This window comes from Megalobrama amblycephala, linkage group LG19, assembly GCF_018812025.1.
Source record: "Megalobrama amblycephala isolate DHTTF-2021 linkage group LG19, ASM1881202v1, whole genome shotgun sequence".
Taxonomy (NCBI): domain Eukaryota; kingdom Metazoa; phylum Chordata; class Actinopteri; order Cypriniformes; family Xenocyprididae; genus Megalobrama; species Megalobrama amblycephala.
Genome location: NC_063062.1, coordinates 7,768,558 through 7,785,714, shown reverse-complemented (window position 1 = coordinate 7,785,714; position 17,157 = coordinate 7,768,558). Strand labels below are relative to the sequence as shown.

At 36.5% G+C, this 17,157-nt stretch overlaps 2 protein-coding genes across 3 annotated transcripts in view; one reads left to right on the top strand and one right to left on the bottom strand.

Moving 5' to 3' along the window:
• The window catches only part of tbxas1 (thromboxane A synthase 1 (platelet)), a 96,481-nt gene extending 91,015 nt beyond the window's left edge, over window positions 1-5,466 (bottom strand). Inside the window, exons 1-2 of the mRNA XM_048168034.1 lie at window positions 5,368-5,466; window positions 2,283-2,414 (exon numbers count right to left, since the gene is read on the bottom strand). Coding sequence (XP_048023991.1) covers window positions 2,283-2,383 — 101 coding nt within the window. The 5' untranslated portion in view covers window positions 2,384-2,414; window positions 5,368-5,466. The remainder of the gene's footprint in view (window positions 1-2,282; window positions 2,415-5,367) is intronic.
• Window positions 5,467-7,228: 1,762 nt separating this feature from the next.
• Window positions 7,229-17,157, top strand: part of hipk2 (homeodomain interacting protein kinase 2) — a 127,366-nt gene continuing 117,437 nt past the window's right edge. Inside the window, exon 1 of one of the 2 annotated variants that reach the window (XM_048168669.1) lies at window positions 7,229-7,643. In XM_048168669.1, coding sequence (XP_048024626.1) covers window positions 7,625-7,643 — 19 coding nt within the window. In that variant the 5' untranslated portion in view covers window positions 7,229-7,624. The remainder of the gene's footprint in view (window positions 7,644-17,157) is intronic. The other variant, XM_048168667.1, reaches the window with a different exon arrangement.

The following is a 17,157-nucleotide window of genomic DNA, read 5'->3' as shown; positions in this document are numbered from 1 at the left end:
CTAAGCACTTTTTGTTTAAAAGTCACTGTATTGTTTTTGAGACCACTGCTGTCCTACAGAATCATGTCACTCTCTATGAAATCCTGCTTAACAGAAAAAAAGTGCATTGTACTCCAAGTGACTGGATTCAGTTTTTTCTTGGAAAAGTTCCATACACTTGTTGATGTCCTACAATAAAAGGACAAATTTAGTTGCTAACCCACAAAAATTGGACACTCTGTCACAAGATGTCAATGCATACTATGTAAATCACATTTAAACTTTGCAAAGACATAACTGGCACTATGGACATTGATGCAGCAATCAATTCACAATGAAAAATAAAATCAAAACAGCTCCGTTTTGCCAGAATTACCATATGGAAACCATGACTAAATATCCAGGCATCTATGTGTCATAATAACCACATTAAAAAATGTATTTTTGTTGCTTGTTCAAATTACAAGGTCCCCATACTTTTGGAAAAATTAATTTCCATGACTTCATTATGACTTTTCCAACTAGACATTTAAAAATCATTTTATAGGGTTTGCTATAATTTTGCTGTCATAATTTCTAGTCAGTTTTACACACACACACACACACACACAATATTATATATATATATATATATATATATATATATATATATATATATATATATATATATATATAGTACAGTCCAAAAGTTTGGAACCACTAAGATTTTTAATGTTTTTAAAAGAAGTTTCGTCTGCTCACCAAGGCTACATTTATTTAATTAAAAATACAGTAAAAAACAGTAATATTGTGAAATATTATTACAATTTAAAATAACTGTGTACTATTTAAATATATTTGACAAAGTAATTTATTCCTGTGATGCAAAGCTGAATTTTCAGCATCGTTACTCCAGTCTTCAGTGTCACATGATCCTTCAGAAATCATTCTAATATGCTGATCTGCTGCTCAAGAAACATTTAATGTGTACAATTGTACAAAATATTTGTGTACAATATTTTTTTTCAGGATTATTTGATGAATAGAAAGTTCAAAAGAACAGTGTTTATCTGAAATCTAATCTTTTGTAACATTATAAATGTCTTTACTGCCACTTTTGATTGATTTAATGCATCCTTGCTGAATAAAAGTATTCATTTCTTTAATTTCTTTTCAAAAAAATAAAAATAAAAATTCTTACTGACCCCAAACTTTTGAACGGTAGTGTATAATGCTACAGAAGCTTTGTATTTCAGATAAATGCTGTTCTTTTGAACTTTCTATTCATCAAGGAATCCTGAAAAAAAAAGTACACAACTGTTTTCAACATTGAAAATAATCATAAATGTTTATTGAGCAGCAAATCAGCATATTAGAATGATTTCTGAAGGATCATGTGACACTGAAGACTGGAGTAACGATGCTGAAAATTCAGCTTTGCATCACAGGAATAAATTACTTTGTCAAATATATTTAAATAGTACACAGTTATTTTAAATTGTAATAATATTTCACAATATTACTGTTTTTTACTGTATTTTTAATTAAATAAATGTAGCCTTGGTGAGCAGACGAAACTTCTTTTAAAAACATTAAAAATCTTAGTGGTTCCAAACTTTTGGACTGTACTGTATATTATATATATATATATATATATATATATATATACTTATGATTTCTAGTCAATTAAATTTTTTAAAAAAAATAGGCATATTATATATATATATATATATATATATATATATATATATTATACTTACTGTATATGCTTAATTTAATTGCATGGGGAAAGTTTTATTTAATTAATACAATGTTTTTTTGTTTTTTGTTTGTTTGAGTACATACTATACATCTAAATATTTATAGAATGTTTTATAGCTACAATCATGTGATGCTACTGATCGATGAACCCGTCAGGTAAATTTGTTGGGCTTGAAAAGCATGCAAGATTTTTATCAGCTCTTAAGGTTTTTACTTCTGCCTTTACTATTGCCACAGTTGCGTTCATGAGGAAAAAACTATGAATTTCTTTCAGCCTGGTCCTCGCATGACTGTAAAATGGGAACTGAATCTGGATGTTGTCCGCATTCAAACAGGAAGACATTTAAAAGATAAGTGCGGAGACACGTGTGATTGGAATTTGATCAGATCATTCCATCCAGCTCCTGAGGAAAACAAGCCCTTGCTGTTTGGATCTCACACTGGTATGAACTTCCCATCATGCCATTAGAAACTTTGGTCATGCATGAGAAATCTGCTATTGCAATCTGAGAACAATATTTGTGATGCAAGTGGAAACCTCATGATCAAATTGTTTTACTCACCAGTAAAGGAGGCAGAGGAACAGCAAGAAAAGGCACACAGACACTGAGAGTCCACTCGCCTCGACTCCAAACCATTTCAGAATGTCGACTAACGGCTGCATGATGAGAACTGTAACTCACACCGCTGGCTTCCTGCACACAGAGACGCTGCCAAACTAAATACATTTGGAGTTCAAAGTATTCACAATATGACAGCGAGCTTACAATCCCTCAGAATTTTATCAGATCATAATAAAAAAAAGAAAAAAAAAAGAAAAAGAAAAAACACAGGGAAATTAATATAAAATATCAATAAAAGCAATTTATTAACTGTCTTATATGATGACAATTTTACATTTATCCATTAAAGGGTTAGTTCACCCATTTTTGGCTGAACTATCCCTTTAATGTTGGTCACTGCACAGGCCAAAACAATGAAGGCCAATATATAAAGACATAACAAACAAAGAAACACTAAATAAAAGGGAATTATGTGAATTAAACAGAAAACTGCATAAAGCAACATAGTTTTTCCTAATTTTATTGCACCACTGGGATATAAACCTGGCTATAGTTGCTTCTGATAGCTAGCTAATCATTAAAAAAACTAAACAAATAAAAACAGAGATGAAAATAACTTATGTCAAATAAATTATTTTTGCTACAGTTAAATGAACTGTGCTGCAATATTTCAAATGATTGAGCAACGAATAAACAAATCAAGATGTCATTAGAATACATCTTTTAGGCAAAGAAATCCCATAGACTTATACTGAAGCAGTGACCCCAGCAGCAATATCTAGAACGAAAAGAAAAAAAAACAGACACTTGGCCAGTCTTTTCACTTGATTAAGAGCAAACACATAGCAATCACCCAGAAAACACTAGAAACGCCCTAGCAACCACCCTGGAATTGTGCCAGTGAGTTCTGCATTTGCAAGTAGCACTCTAGTTTCTAGTTAAACAGATCAGATCATTCATGAGGATGGAAACACTGGCCTGTGACACTTGATCCATTCACATCACATGCATTTTTAGTGGTTCAGATAAACAACATGTAAATGGTTAACCAGCTCAGAAGTTGCAACAGTCAAGTATATAAATATATATAATAAATAAAACAAAGAACTATAAAACTATTTAAAAAAATGCAGTTTTATACTTTTATACTATACGAAACAGAATACAACAAACATAACAGTTAAAGGCACAATGTAAATATGTAAATTTTCACCACTAGAGGTCGCTTAGTCAAAACAAAGGCGTAGCTTGATGACGCCTTGATTTTGCAGAATCATGGGAGGTGTTGTCTTCACGTCTACAGCTGGTGGAAAAGAATAGGGATAGGACTCGGGCAGAAATCATGTTCATGAATGCTATTATTAACATTACTGTAGTATGAAGCAGAGCAGGGCGAGTGTTGTGCGAGCAGAAACAAGGCCGCTGGAGCGACTGCTAATGAGAGACGAGCGCGACACGCGTCTCGAGAGCAGAGGAACTTTTATTATGCTGCAGTCACCGCTTCCGCTTCTTCCGATCATGAGTATGTGGGGTAAAACAGCGCTGTTTTATCATATTAGGTACATTTGTGTGTTGAAAGTTGTTATAGTGCTGCTCTGCGTTCGCTCGGCGGCTACTATGAGACACTTGTTGCAGACTGCAGTAAGCTAGATCGATATTAGGCATGGTAAAACATGGTACTCATGGTAAATAAAGAAAACGAGATTTAAACAATAAGACTTACTGTGTTGAGCTATATAACAATTATTTGTTTTCTGTCGATCAATGTATCCATCCAAACAGTTTCTCACATTTCTAATTAAACACATAATATATTAAAGCGTCTTTGGTGTTTCCATGGTTTCTACAAAATAAAACCGGAAATCGAGGGTAACGCGGGTATGATGTCAATTTGCTTATTTCTCTGGATTTCTTGGAAACATTTGGGATAATGTAAGTACACAAGTCAACAAAAATATATAACATTGTTCTAGTGGTTTTTGTATATTTTCATCCAAAAATCTTTCATATTGTGCCTGTAAATTAGGGCATTTCTGGCATGTTTTTATGCTCTAATCTTTATACTGAGTTATGTGTCTTACAGCTTTATGATTTATTTAACATGCATTTCTCTATATCCCAAAGACAGGCTCTTGATTGTGGAAATGAGGTACTGAGATATATGGCATATGTCATTGACATTGTGATTATGCTCTTCCAAGTCAGTGTGGAGGTACAGTAAATCTCCAAGGAAATGTAGCCCAAAAAAAAAGTCTACCTCCCAGAGCACACCAGCTAAAGGCAAAGAATGCTTACATTCTGTTAATGCTGTTTTTGTTCATGTTTACATCCTGTTAACAGTTAAGCTGAGGTTCTTGACACACTTTAGCAATCATGTTTGTGAAGATACACAAAGTGTTTTATGTAACACAGTCAGCTGCAAGCATGGCTGACATTATATTATCAATAACTGTAAACAGTCCGAGAGCATTTAAGGGCATCGACCAGTGTGCAAAAGAGTCAAATATCACATGCGTACTTGATTAGAGTGTAAAGATCAGAGTCTAATCATAATGAATTAAGCTGCATACCGAAGTAAAAAGCTTATTAATGTGCACATTTTTTTTGTCACATAAACAAAGAAATAAATAAACATAATAAAAAATAAATATTTTTTTTTTACATTTTGATTTTCTATTTTTTTTTTTGTTGTTGTTGAAAGATTTATTTTATTTATTTGATAAGTCGTTCCACAAAAATAAAAAAATAATAATTTCTGGTATCTATGAATGTATGGGATTGTGAAAATTATCCTACGAAATTCAAGTTCAAGGGTTTATTGCTGTTTAAAATTTAGTGTCAACACTGTGTTTCTGTTGCTCCAATACAAAATATGAAGAATAAGTTCAATATTTATTCATGTCACCTTTCCCCTATTGTTTTGAAATCCACACAGCAGTTCAGGCTGCGTAAGAAGAAGACTGAGCAGCAGCGATCATGTTCTCTGCTAATAATCTTTGCGGTTTCTCGAGTGAATCTGGGATGTTACAGTGTTATGAAAATATTAGCTGATCGCGATAGTAAATTGTATAAGCAACGCACTTACCCCGTGTTTGCCAACAACCGCTTGCGACGACACGAGGGCGTTCTGGAACTTGTAGTTTTTATGCGTCTGAACAAAACAAAACCACCACACGCAATGGCTTGTGGTACTTGTAGTTTGCACGGTTGCACCGATGACTGGTGAAATAGAAATGTACAGTTCTTTATTTAATATAAATAAATAAACGAACGAATGAATAAATAAATAAACAGTTTGTCACGCAAGAAAAGTATGAAATTTAATGCTCAGCTAGGCTATTTTTGGTTGTCTTGCATTTCAAAATTGTTTTGTGTGAGAAAGATGCATGACCTCATGAATATCACTGTTTTGTTTGATGACAGATTACTGCTCACATCTGTATGAATCTCTTAAATATTATTATTAATGAGGTTTAACAATAAACGTACAATGATATTTTATACATAATTACAGCTGGGATACATTAGCGTTATATGTTACATGTCAGTTTATTCATTGTCTCATAAAACATGTTTAAATCTAAAAAAAAAAAAAAAAAAAAAAAAAATCGAAAACATGGTTTGATCAATGCTATCTTTGCTTTATGCAAATTAAATTTTCCATGCAATATTAACAATTTTATTGTCTCAACAACTATAGAAAAGGCAGTGTTACAGTCTAAAAATATCATGGGTTTATCTGTTGTAATTATTTTATGAAATTAACATTTATGTATTAAAATAGATATCTGGTTCTAGAATACTTGTGAGTAATAACTGTTTAAGAGATTCTGGCTCAAGATTACATCTCTATAATCCCATTTTGATGGACTTCTTTCTGCGCAAATCCAGTGACGCCACTTCAGTGCAATCACACAATTCATAACCATCCAACCTGCTGGGGGAAAAAATCTTGGATATAAACAATATTTTAAATGCAGTAATCTTACCGTTTTTTAAATTAAACACGTTATTTTTAGCCTAATATAATAGGCTAAAACCTAAAAATAGAGAAAGATTGTTACAACAATTTTTAATGTGTTAGTCTTTATTATTGTTTGCAGTAAAACACTAAAAATAAAAATATCTGGGCATGGTATCATACTAAGTCATTATGGTAATCTTTTGAAAATTGGCTGCATATTGTGACCATTTATGTAGTGTATATGTTACCAGCAATTTGTGAAATCCGGCATTGCATAGAACAGTAATGGGTGATGAATGAGTAATGGACCCCTGTGATATTTAGAACCGTCCTCAAGGACCCCAGAATAAAATTGTCTCATTGGTATCATTAATGCCTTTGTGACGACCAAATGCAATCAAGTATAATTTAGTTAACTTGTTCTATATTTAGTCATATTGTCAGTTATATTGTTCATATATTATCTTCTTTTATGGGAACATGTCAAATGTCAAAATATACAAAAATTCATATTCAGATATTTTATAAGGACCCCCTGGCATTATGTCAAGGACCACTAGGGGTCCATGGACCCCTGGTTGAGAATGCGTGAAGTTTGTAGGCAAAGTATGAAATTGTTTATATTTCACACATTTCCTATACAATGCCAAAGGGCCAGCCGGCTTGTGATTCTGTATAATATAAGAATGCCTAGAAAAAGTATGCAACATAATCACAAAAACCAGACATTGTTTTGCCTACAAACTTCATGCATTCTATAAGCATTCTATACAATACCTGCTTTTCACACATTGCCGTTTACATATACATCAAAGTACCACGGTATTACCATCTAATACCATCACTATACCATGGTATCATCACAGCAAGTAAGCAATACATGTAATATGAGTGGTATTTTGACAGAACTCGCTGATTTCATATGATATGAACGTGATCGAGTAGATCGTCGTTTGATTTAGACACCCTGTTCAATATGTTCGCTTGTCTCGTCGTTCGATTACAACGCAAAGTCGCTCCGTTCACTCGCTCGTTTCTCTCATTGCAACTTTTGCAGGCACTCACTCCACAGACATGATCACCAGCTGAAGCCAAGACCTGCAATTTGGCTCTTTTTTGGAGCCAAAACAGCATCGAGACCCGTGGAGTTAAGTTGCTGACATCCATTTTTCATCACGCACCCGGGGCCGATTATCAAATTGAAATTCTGGATGTGATTTTTCATTCTTTTATCCTTTTTCTCTCCCTGATGAACTGGGTTAGTAATGCAGGAGACAGCAGCGATTCTGTCCGCGGCTCAAGATGGCAGATTTTTATTGAGTTGTGAACAGTGCTGTCGCTTCATTTTTTGCCATGAATAACAGAAATCCTTGCACCGATGGCCCCTGTATACGAAGGTAAGATCTACTGCCCTTACGAGGGTGAAATTAATGTCAGACCTGCACATAATTGACTAACATTATTCACTCTCTCTGCAGAGAGACCATCGGGTCCTGAGGTTTATTACCAGTCTGTTTCTTGTGTTAGAGAGGATGCTTTGGTTAAATTATTATTATTGAGCAAACCTTAGCTTGATATACTATCAGTTAGTTGTTGAATTTGTTCATGATTATTGTGGATTAAGACTAAAATGTATTTGAAACCGCATACCTCCCTCTGATTCATTGTGCAATGCTGTCTCTTCATTTAATGTTTATTCTTACAGGCTATCATTGCAAAACATCACGGTTTTATAATAGATTGCTTTATATGCTGTATGTTCGTATCATATAAAATACATGATATGGATCTATTTTGTTAATATACGAAACAGAAAGGGAAAAGTGGCTATGAATCAAACAGGCAGTATAGATAGAGCTTGATTGTAAATTAGTGGTTATTTACATCTTGGATTTGCACTTACTATTTTCTTATTTTACTATTATGTGACTTGTTATGGTATTGTAATGGTTTGGCATAATTTAATACACGGCAGTGTTATGGTGACTAATCCTTGTGCAGGAATGCTTCATGGAAAATAAAAGGAATATAGTACATCCATAGAAGAGGTTTTACTTTTTTAACATTTTTTTTGTTCGCAACAAGGGTTGAAATCGATTCACCAACAGCCTAAAAAGCTGTTTTTGTTCTCTTGAGAGTATCCCGAGGTCACTTACAGGGTTGGTTCACCTCGAAAATGAATTCTGTCATCATTTACTCACCTATACCTCTTTGACTTTCTTTTTTTTCTGTGGAGATTTTAGAACGAATGTTAGTTACTGACAGCCTTTAATTACGATTTACTTTCATTGTATGCAGAAAAGATGAAATGAAAGTGAATAGTGACATCTTTCTAGTCATACAGGTTTGTAATGACATGAGGGCTGAGTAAATGATGACAGAATTTACATTTTTGGATGAACTATCCCTTTAAGGCTGTGTCTCGAAACTGTGCGCTACCTACCTAGACAGCATTTTTGGGCATCATAGGTGCATGTACAGTTTTTTGGGGCATTCTACTGTAGTTGACTTCTGAGTCGGTGCTTAAAAATGCTGTCTATGTAGTCAGTTTAGAAGGCACTGCCTGTGGTTGAGTTTGGTTTCAGAATCAGATTGAGAATTAATCCTATTCCGGCTGGTTTTGGCTCTGAATTTGGACAAAGATGAAGCCATGCATGCATATGGCAATGTCCTGAAAATGTCAGAGGTGCCATAAGGATTGTGTTTATTATCTTCAATTTTTTTCAGTATTTCTGATTGATTAATAAAGCTCCCTCTGCTGGGGATAGCAAGCACCCCCCCACCCGAAATAGCTTTTTTTTTTAAATCAGTGTCTGTCTGTTTTCTAGATGTTTTACACAAAACGAATAACCCAATACTTTTTAATGTTTGCCTTATTAACTATGTAATTAAAGCAAGTGGGAATACATGTAAACTTTTACTCAACAGTTCAACAACTTTTTCAGTTGATTAGATGGTATTACTTGATGGATGGATGGATGGATGGATGCAGAAATAGATTCATCTTGTGGGATTGTAACATTTGAAGATCCTTAAGGTTACCTTATGGGACATCTGAAGACCCTTGAGGCTTAGTTCAGCCTTCATGTTACTTTAGAGGTTTGCTTTGGCTGTTGTGTAAACAGCATCTCCTATGGGAATGTTCACCATGATCCCAAACAAATCCAAGTGAGCTCATTTAAGAAACAATCTGTGGGACTTTAACCTCATTGTTTAGTCAAACGGTCATGTTCATAAGGTGCAAAGAAAGTTTTGTCATTTAGAAGTAATTGTTGAAGTGGAAAAGACATTGTTTTGGCGGTTTCTCTTTCTCTGCTCTTGCTTATTATAGATGTGTGCACTTATAATGGAAATGTGGAGCAGCAGCATCACACATTTCCTTTACTGTCCATATGTCTTGTGTGATATTATGAATGTAATTATGTAGTTTTTACACTTCAGATGGCTGGTTATGTGGTTTGTCACTCATTCTTTGTTTCACTCGTAGGGTTGTTTTCATTGAGTTTTTAATGCAGTGATATTTGTCATTACCTTACGAACACCTAATAATTGGTTTATTTGTTGTTTTTGTGGTTTGTGGAAGCAGTTTAATGTAACGGCAATCTTTTGAGTGTATGTGAGCATGCATTAAAACTAGATTAAATGTCTGGTCATGCTTGTTTAGCATTTATTTACGGACTCCTCTGCTCATCTCATGGCTGTCAGATGCGAGTATTGTGTCGCTAAGGCACATGCGCGCTGCATTGAGCTCTTTTCAAAAAGCAGGAGTAAAAGACCTTTCAGTTTGTGAATAAATATCTGTTACTGCTCCAGTTTAGGGTACAGACTGTCCGTGGAGACGTTTGTAATGCCAGGCCATAGTGAGAGCTCTTTGTTGTTGCCTTTTCCCCTGCACTGATGTGTCTTTGTGGAGCGCTGTGGTGCAGGCTCAACGCTCTGGCCCCAGATTACTCTTCCGTATGGGACTGAGCCAGAGGAGTCTTGGCTCCTGGCCTCGTAACCCACACTGACATGTTGATAAATGCCTGATGTGAGGACCAGGACAACCTGTCTCTACGGCAGAAGGAAGCAAATGTTTAGCTTTGGAAATCTACAGATGGAAAAAGACATCTTGAGTCAGGCCTGGGCTTTTTCGTTTTATTTTTTCTCTTTATGTTTAGGGGTCATGTGAGGTGATTATTAATATTATTTGCAGTATGCTTAATCTTTAAAGGAATAGTTTGTTAAAAATGAAAATGATGTCCTTATTTATTCCCCTCTCATGCTTTGTTTTAAGCATGTATGACTTTGTTTCTTCCAAAGGGAGAAAAACTCCAAACTCCAAAGGAAATGTTTCGCAGAATTTCCAAGCTGCACTTTACCATACAACACAAATATACACTGTTCAAAAGTTTTTTGGGTCAGTCTACTTTAGCAAGGATTTGATCAAAAATGACAGTAACTCATTTATGTTACAGAAGATTGTCAAATAAATGCAACTTTTTTTTCCATTAAAGAATCCTAAAAAAATTTATTATGGTTTCCACAAAAATATTAAAACTGTTTTAAATATTGATTATAATAAGAAATGTTTCTTTAGCACCAACTCAGCATATTATAATGATTTCTGAATGATCATGTGACACTGAAGACTGGAGGAATGGCTGCTGAAAATTCAGCTTTGCCATTATAGGAGTATATTACATTTTAAAATATAGTAAATTACTATATTTCACAATATTACCGTTTTTCTGTATTTTTGATCAAATAAATGCAGCGTTGGTGAGCATAAGAGACTTAAAGCTTAAGAATTTTACCAAGCTTAAGAATTTTACCGACCCTAAACTTTTTGAATGTTGTATGTAGTCACAAGAGATTGTCACCATCAAATTGATCCATATGGCTTCTGCATTATATCCCAAGCCCTCTGAAACCAATCTTTTAAAGACCCAGTAAAATGGTCTTTATTGTCTAAACCATGTGTTTAGTTTGTCATTTTCTTGTAGATGATCTCTGCCAACTGTTTTTGCTTTTCAGAACTTTAGAAACCTTGGTTCACCTGAGTTTGAGTTCACTCGACAGCTGTCTGCATCATGATACATTTCATAAAACTACTGTTCTTCTAGCATGTCTTTTTGTTTTGGTGTAGTTGATTGATTGCCCCTAACTGATCTTAACCCATGCCCAAGGTCCAAGGTCTTTGGCAGTTGAGAATTGCAGGAAAATCTATAAGTTTGGAGGTCATTACCCCTGACTGAGTTTACATTGTTGGCCCCCTTGATCAAGAGGAAGTGCTTCTTTGCGAGGACACTGAAGCATTGTCACGGCAGTCTCCCTTTGGCAGATGGACAAATGCCTGGTTCTCATAGCCTTTCACGTTTGAAAACCACAATGGCTGTCCAGGTCATTGGTCACTTTTAGAAATAGATGTTTCTAGTGCATTATCCTCACAGAAGTCCTTACAGGACTTTTTGCCTCACCGTGGGTCAATGAATGAACCGCAGTCTTACTGAATGTGATTATGCTGTCCACATCTTGTGGTCCTTTGAAGCCTGAGGGACATTTGAGCTCTCAGAACCTCAGTGGGGAAATGGCTCACAGGTGTGCTCTGGTGCCCAAGGGAGCAGAATTGTGGGATTTGGGGGTTGGTTAGTTAATGGGGTCTGTCCTACTGACAGAAACCAAAAGTGTAGGGGGAAACGGAGCTTTGTGTTATTGACCGGGGTGAGCTCATTCAGTTTTTGGTAGTTATTTGTTTTGTATGTGAAGTGTACCAGTTTTGCATGTTCGGATAGAAACTGAAATGTACAATATCAATGCATTGACAGCATCTTAATTGTATACGCTAATGAATGTATGATTTTAGAGATGTACTAATCTTTGATTTATCAGTAGAAAGACGAGAAAGACATTGATAATGGCAAACTTATTTATAAATGAAATCCAGGTAGGACTCTGTGAATGGCTGTAATTATCTTCAAAGCTCAACAAATAGAAGAAGAAGAAGAAGAAAGAGCTTTATTGCCAGGTATGTTGTTTACACATACTAGGAATTTGTTTTAGTGACAGAAGCTCCACAGTGCAACAGAGTAACAGCGACAAGACAAGACACATAATAAAAAGAATAAAATAATAATATACAAATTTACAAGATAGACAAAGTGCAAAAAAAGCAAAAGACAATATATATTATAGACAATTGTATGTACAATTATGTGTGCAAATTGAGATATAAATAAGTGTTTTAAGTAAATAATATGTAATAGTGTTGTGTGTTCCGTGTTTGTCAAGTGTTCATGAGATGGATTGCTTGAGGGAAGAAACTGTTCCTGTGTCTGGTCGTTCTGGTGCTCAGGGCTCTGTAGCGTCGACCGGATGGCAACAGTTCAAAGAGGGAGTGTGCTGGATGTGAGGGGTCCAGAGTGATCTTCTTTGCCCTTTTTCTCACTCTGGATAAGTCAGTTCTTGGAGAGTGGGGAGGGTTGTGCCAATGATTCGCTCAGCAGACCGGACTACCCTCTGTAGTCTTCTGAGGTCAGATTTGGTAGCTGAGCTGAACCAGACGGTAATTGAAGTGCAGAGGATGGATTCAATGATGGCAGAGTAGAACTGTTTCAGCAGCTCCTGTGGTAGGTTGAACTTCCTCAGCTGGCGAAGGAAGTACAACCTCTGCTGGGCCTTTTTCACAATGGACTCGATGTGGTTGTCCCACTTCAGGTCCTGGGAGATGGTGGTGCCCAGGAACCTGAATGACTCCACTGCAGTCACAGTGCTGTTCATGATGGTGAGTGGGGGGAGAGCAGGTGGGTTTTTCCTGAAGTCCACGATCATCTCCACTGTCTTGAGCGTGTTGAGCTCCAGGTTGTTAAGACTGCACCAGACAGCCAGCTGTTCAACCTCCAGTCTGTAAGCAGACTCGTCACCGTCCTGGATGAGGCCGATCAGTGTGGTGTCATCCGCAAACTTCAGGAGCTTGACAGAGGGGTCTTTAGAGGTGCAGTCGTTGGTGTAGAGGGAGAAGAGCAGTGGGGAGAGCACACAGCCCTGAAGGGCGCCGGTGCTGATGGTGAGGGTGCTGGATGAGAATTTCCCCAGCCTCACTAGCTGCTGCCTGTCTGTCAGGAAGCTGGTGATCCACTGACAGACAGAGGTGGGCACGGAGAGCTGAGTTAGTTTAGGCTGGAGGAGTGATGGGACAATGGTGTTAAAAGCAGAGCTGAAGTCCACAAACAGGATCCTCACATAAGACCCTGGTCTGTCCAGATGCTGGAGAACATAATGCAGTCCCATATTGACTGCATCATCCACAGACCTGTTTGCTCGGTAAGCAAACTGCAGGGGGTCCAGTAAGGGTCCAGTGATGTCCTTCAGAAAAGCCAGAACCAGTCTTTCAAATGACTTCATGGCCACAGACGTTAGAGCCACAGGTCTGTAGTCATTTAGTCCAGTAATTTTGGGTTTCTTTGGGACAGGGATGATGGTGGAGCGTTTGAAGCATGAGGGGACTTCGCACAGCTCCAGTGATCTGTTGAAGATCTGTGTGAAGATGGGGGCCAGCTGGTCAGCGCAGGTTTTCAGACAGGCTGGTGAAACGCTGTCTGGGCCTGGTGCCTTTCTTCTCTTGTTCTTTCTGAAGACCTGGCGCACGTCATCTTCACTGAACTGAATTGCAGGTGTGGGGGAGAGTGGGGTTGATGGAGGTGTGAATGGTGATTTTTCAAACCTAAATATGAAATATAGTAGATAATTAGGTATAACATGTTTCTCTAATTAACTGATTTATGTGGGTGCTGTCACAGTGATTTTGACCTCTCGAAGTCTCACAGAATGAAACCGTTAAAATGTCAAATTAAGTAAACAGCTTTATATGTGATGGCTTCAAATATTTATTTAATCCCTTTTATTATAAACACAATAAAAACAAATGTTGAATTATATTAATTCAATATTTTATAAACCTCAGATGATTCATAAACATCTGTATGTCTCTGAAGTTGTTCATTTGTGAAAGGATTTACAGTTCAGATCCTATCAATTCGCTGATATTGTATGTTTTATTGTCTAAGTATACAAACATATGAAAATGTATGTTTGCTAGAGACGGGACCAATGGAAAATTTGAGGAAAAAAGTTTTTTAGTTTTAGTCATTTTAAACCTATTCCATTTCAGTTAGTTGCCACGACAACATTTCTCATTTTCATATAAGTTTAAGTTTTTCATCTTATATTTTATTCATTTATTTTATTTTAGCTTTATTTCAATTAATGAAAACATTTGAGTAGTTTTAGTTACCAAACAAAACCCTGAGATAAATTAAAATTAAATGCTCTTTTTCAACAGTAGAAATAAACAAATCTGCATATTGTTAGGTTAATTTTTTTTCTTTTTTAACAAATTTACAATTTAAATTATTAAATATTTTGTTGTACCTCTTTGAAGGAGTTTTTTCACCCCATCACTTTTAGCTTGTCCACTGACGGTTTTATTACCTGGAACAATATCTATACAATATATTTAGTGTAAAGAAATAAACTAGAATTCAGTTTTTTTCTAAATCCAACTGTATTTTAATAATGGGAAGAAAAAAAGATACAAAACGTTAGGTATACTTAATATTTGACTTAATTTCTTATTTTTAGGGCCATAGTACCAATGGTGCGGTGACCCTCTTGAAATCGCACTGTTTATTATTATACTTTAATAATTCCTGTGGTTTTAAGAAAAACGGCCATATAAAAGACAATTTCTTTAAAAATGCAAGTTGTCATTATAATATCATGCTTTACGGTGGGGTAAGTAGTTTTTCAAAAATGCTGTTGGACATTATTGATATTTGAAATCAAACCAAACAAACCCACCCCTCTCTTTATTGCTCCGCCTCCAAAACTCACCATCCAATCCTAACCACCCTCCTCCGAGTCGGTCTCGAACTCCGGCCCGTTCGCTGCTGGCAGGCGAGGCGAATGCAGTAACAATGATGCTATAAAAATAAAGCGCAGATGATGAACGAACGATAAGGAAGCACAAAAAATGAACGTACAGTACACAAGAGTAAATACAAAGTGTTCGTTGTTACTCGCCAACAGCACAGCAGCTCCAGTCAATCATTGACACTCAAACACAGTGTTATACACGTGTGAAATGAAATCAAAGCAGCCTCCGCGTCTGTATTCAGGCCTTCCTCGCTTAGCTTTCTCCAACGCTGGAAAGCTTTTCTAATATTAACGTGGGTCCTAAAGCGCTTGCCCAGTCATAAACCTTCATTCCAGTGATATCCTTTTGAGCTCTTTTGTATCATCTCATCTCTCTTTCTGCAGTTTTTCTTTTCTTTTTTCAAATCTCCATCTTGCTTGTTCTGTCTCCCCAACCATCATACACCCCCTAATGCTGATTGGTTACACGTTTGTTGTTGGTTTTGGCCTGACTACCTTCCAAACAGTGTTTTTGAAAAACTACTTACCCCACCTTTATAATCACATGATATAATTATGTTTTTATACATGAAAGTATATATCACATTGCATTGATCTTTTTCTTCAAGTTCTGATCTGTACATCCCTCTTGGGAATCGCAGCACATGACCTGCAGGCTGCATAATGGGATTTTATTATTTCATAATTAGCCTGTTTGCTGCGCTCATGTTGACTTGCGTAATAATTTCTTATGTAACTCCCAGTTTAAATGACTAATTTGTGGTTCTCTGTTTGTGAAAGTTTTGGCATGGCTGGCAACGATTAGGCCGCTATAAGGTTTCAGGGAGAGAGATGGCAGCGATGTTAGCCCGAGAGCTCTCGCCACATGCGCTGCGCTGAGGTAGGTGAGTTCAGCATTGATTCGCAGCCATGCAGAAACACAGAAGGATCCAGCTGCAAGCCTCTCTGTGTGTTTCGTGGTGCAGGCGTCAGATATGATGCAGCACCAAGGGCATTTTCAGACAATGCTGAGTGTCATACCTTTCTACACCCACACTTATCCTGCAGCACAGATGCATTCTGGGATATGTGGCGTGTTTACATGGTAAACAAAAGGTTTGCATTTAGTTGCCAGGCTGTGTCAACACACAATCTCTTAGTGAGGTAAATAAGCAGCAATGAAAATGCAAAGGTAAACAGAGGAATATGACAAGGAAATCAAGCAGACATTTTTTGGAGCTTATTTCTGCTACAGAATAAAAGTGATAAAAAGTAAAAAAAAAAATTTACCTCACAATTCTGACTTTTCTTGCAATTACTATCTCACCATTAGGAGGGAAAAGAAGAAAAGTCAGAATTGTGAGATATGAACTCGCAATTGCGCAAAGAAAAAGTCATGCTTGTTTCTGCCACGGAATAAAAGAGGTAAAACAAAATGGTAATTGTGATTTTTTTTTTTTTAAAGTTTATATCTCACAATCCTGAGAAGAAAATTCCAAATTGTGAGATATGAACTCAATCACGAAAAAATTAAGAATCGCGAGATAAGTCTTACTTATCTTTTTTTTATTTTTTTATTCCATGGAAGAAAGCTTTCATACATACGGGCCTGTTTTGACTCATTCTGCCAGGTCTGGTGGATGTGCTTTTTTTTTTTTCTTGAAGGGTGGGGGTCCAACTGGCATGTTTCCTTTGATCAGATATGAGAGGATCAGTTCACGCTGGGGTCTCTCCCGGCTGCATTCTTCCACCAACAAAGGGAAATGAAAGGGGGGCTTTTTTTCACAGCCGCTGGATTTGCGGGGCTGTAATCACATGGCAATTACTCCTTCATGAAGGGCACCATTCATTTCGGCTTCACACCTATGGTTACCGGCACCAGGGTTCATATCACCAGCCACTTACTGATGGAATTCAGCTGCTTTTGTACAGTTCAATCCTGCTTATTCATATGGATACGTCTACTTTAATCCGGCTACATTCGAAAACAGCGTTTTTGTTTTAAAACACTCTCTGTCA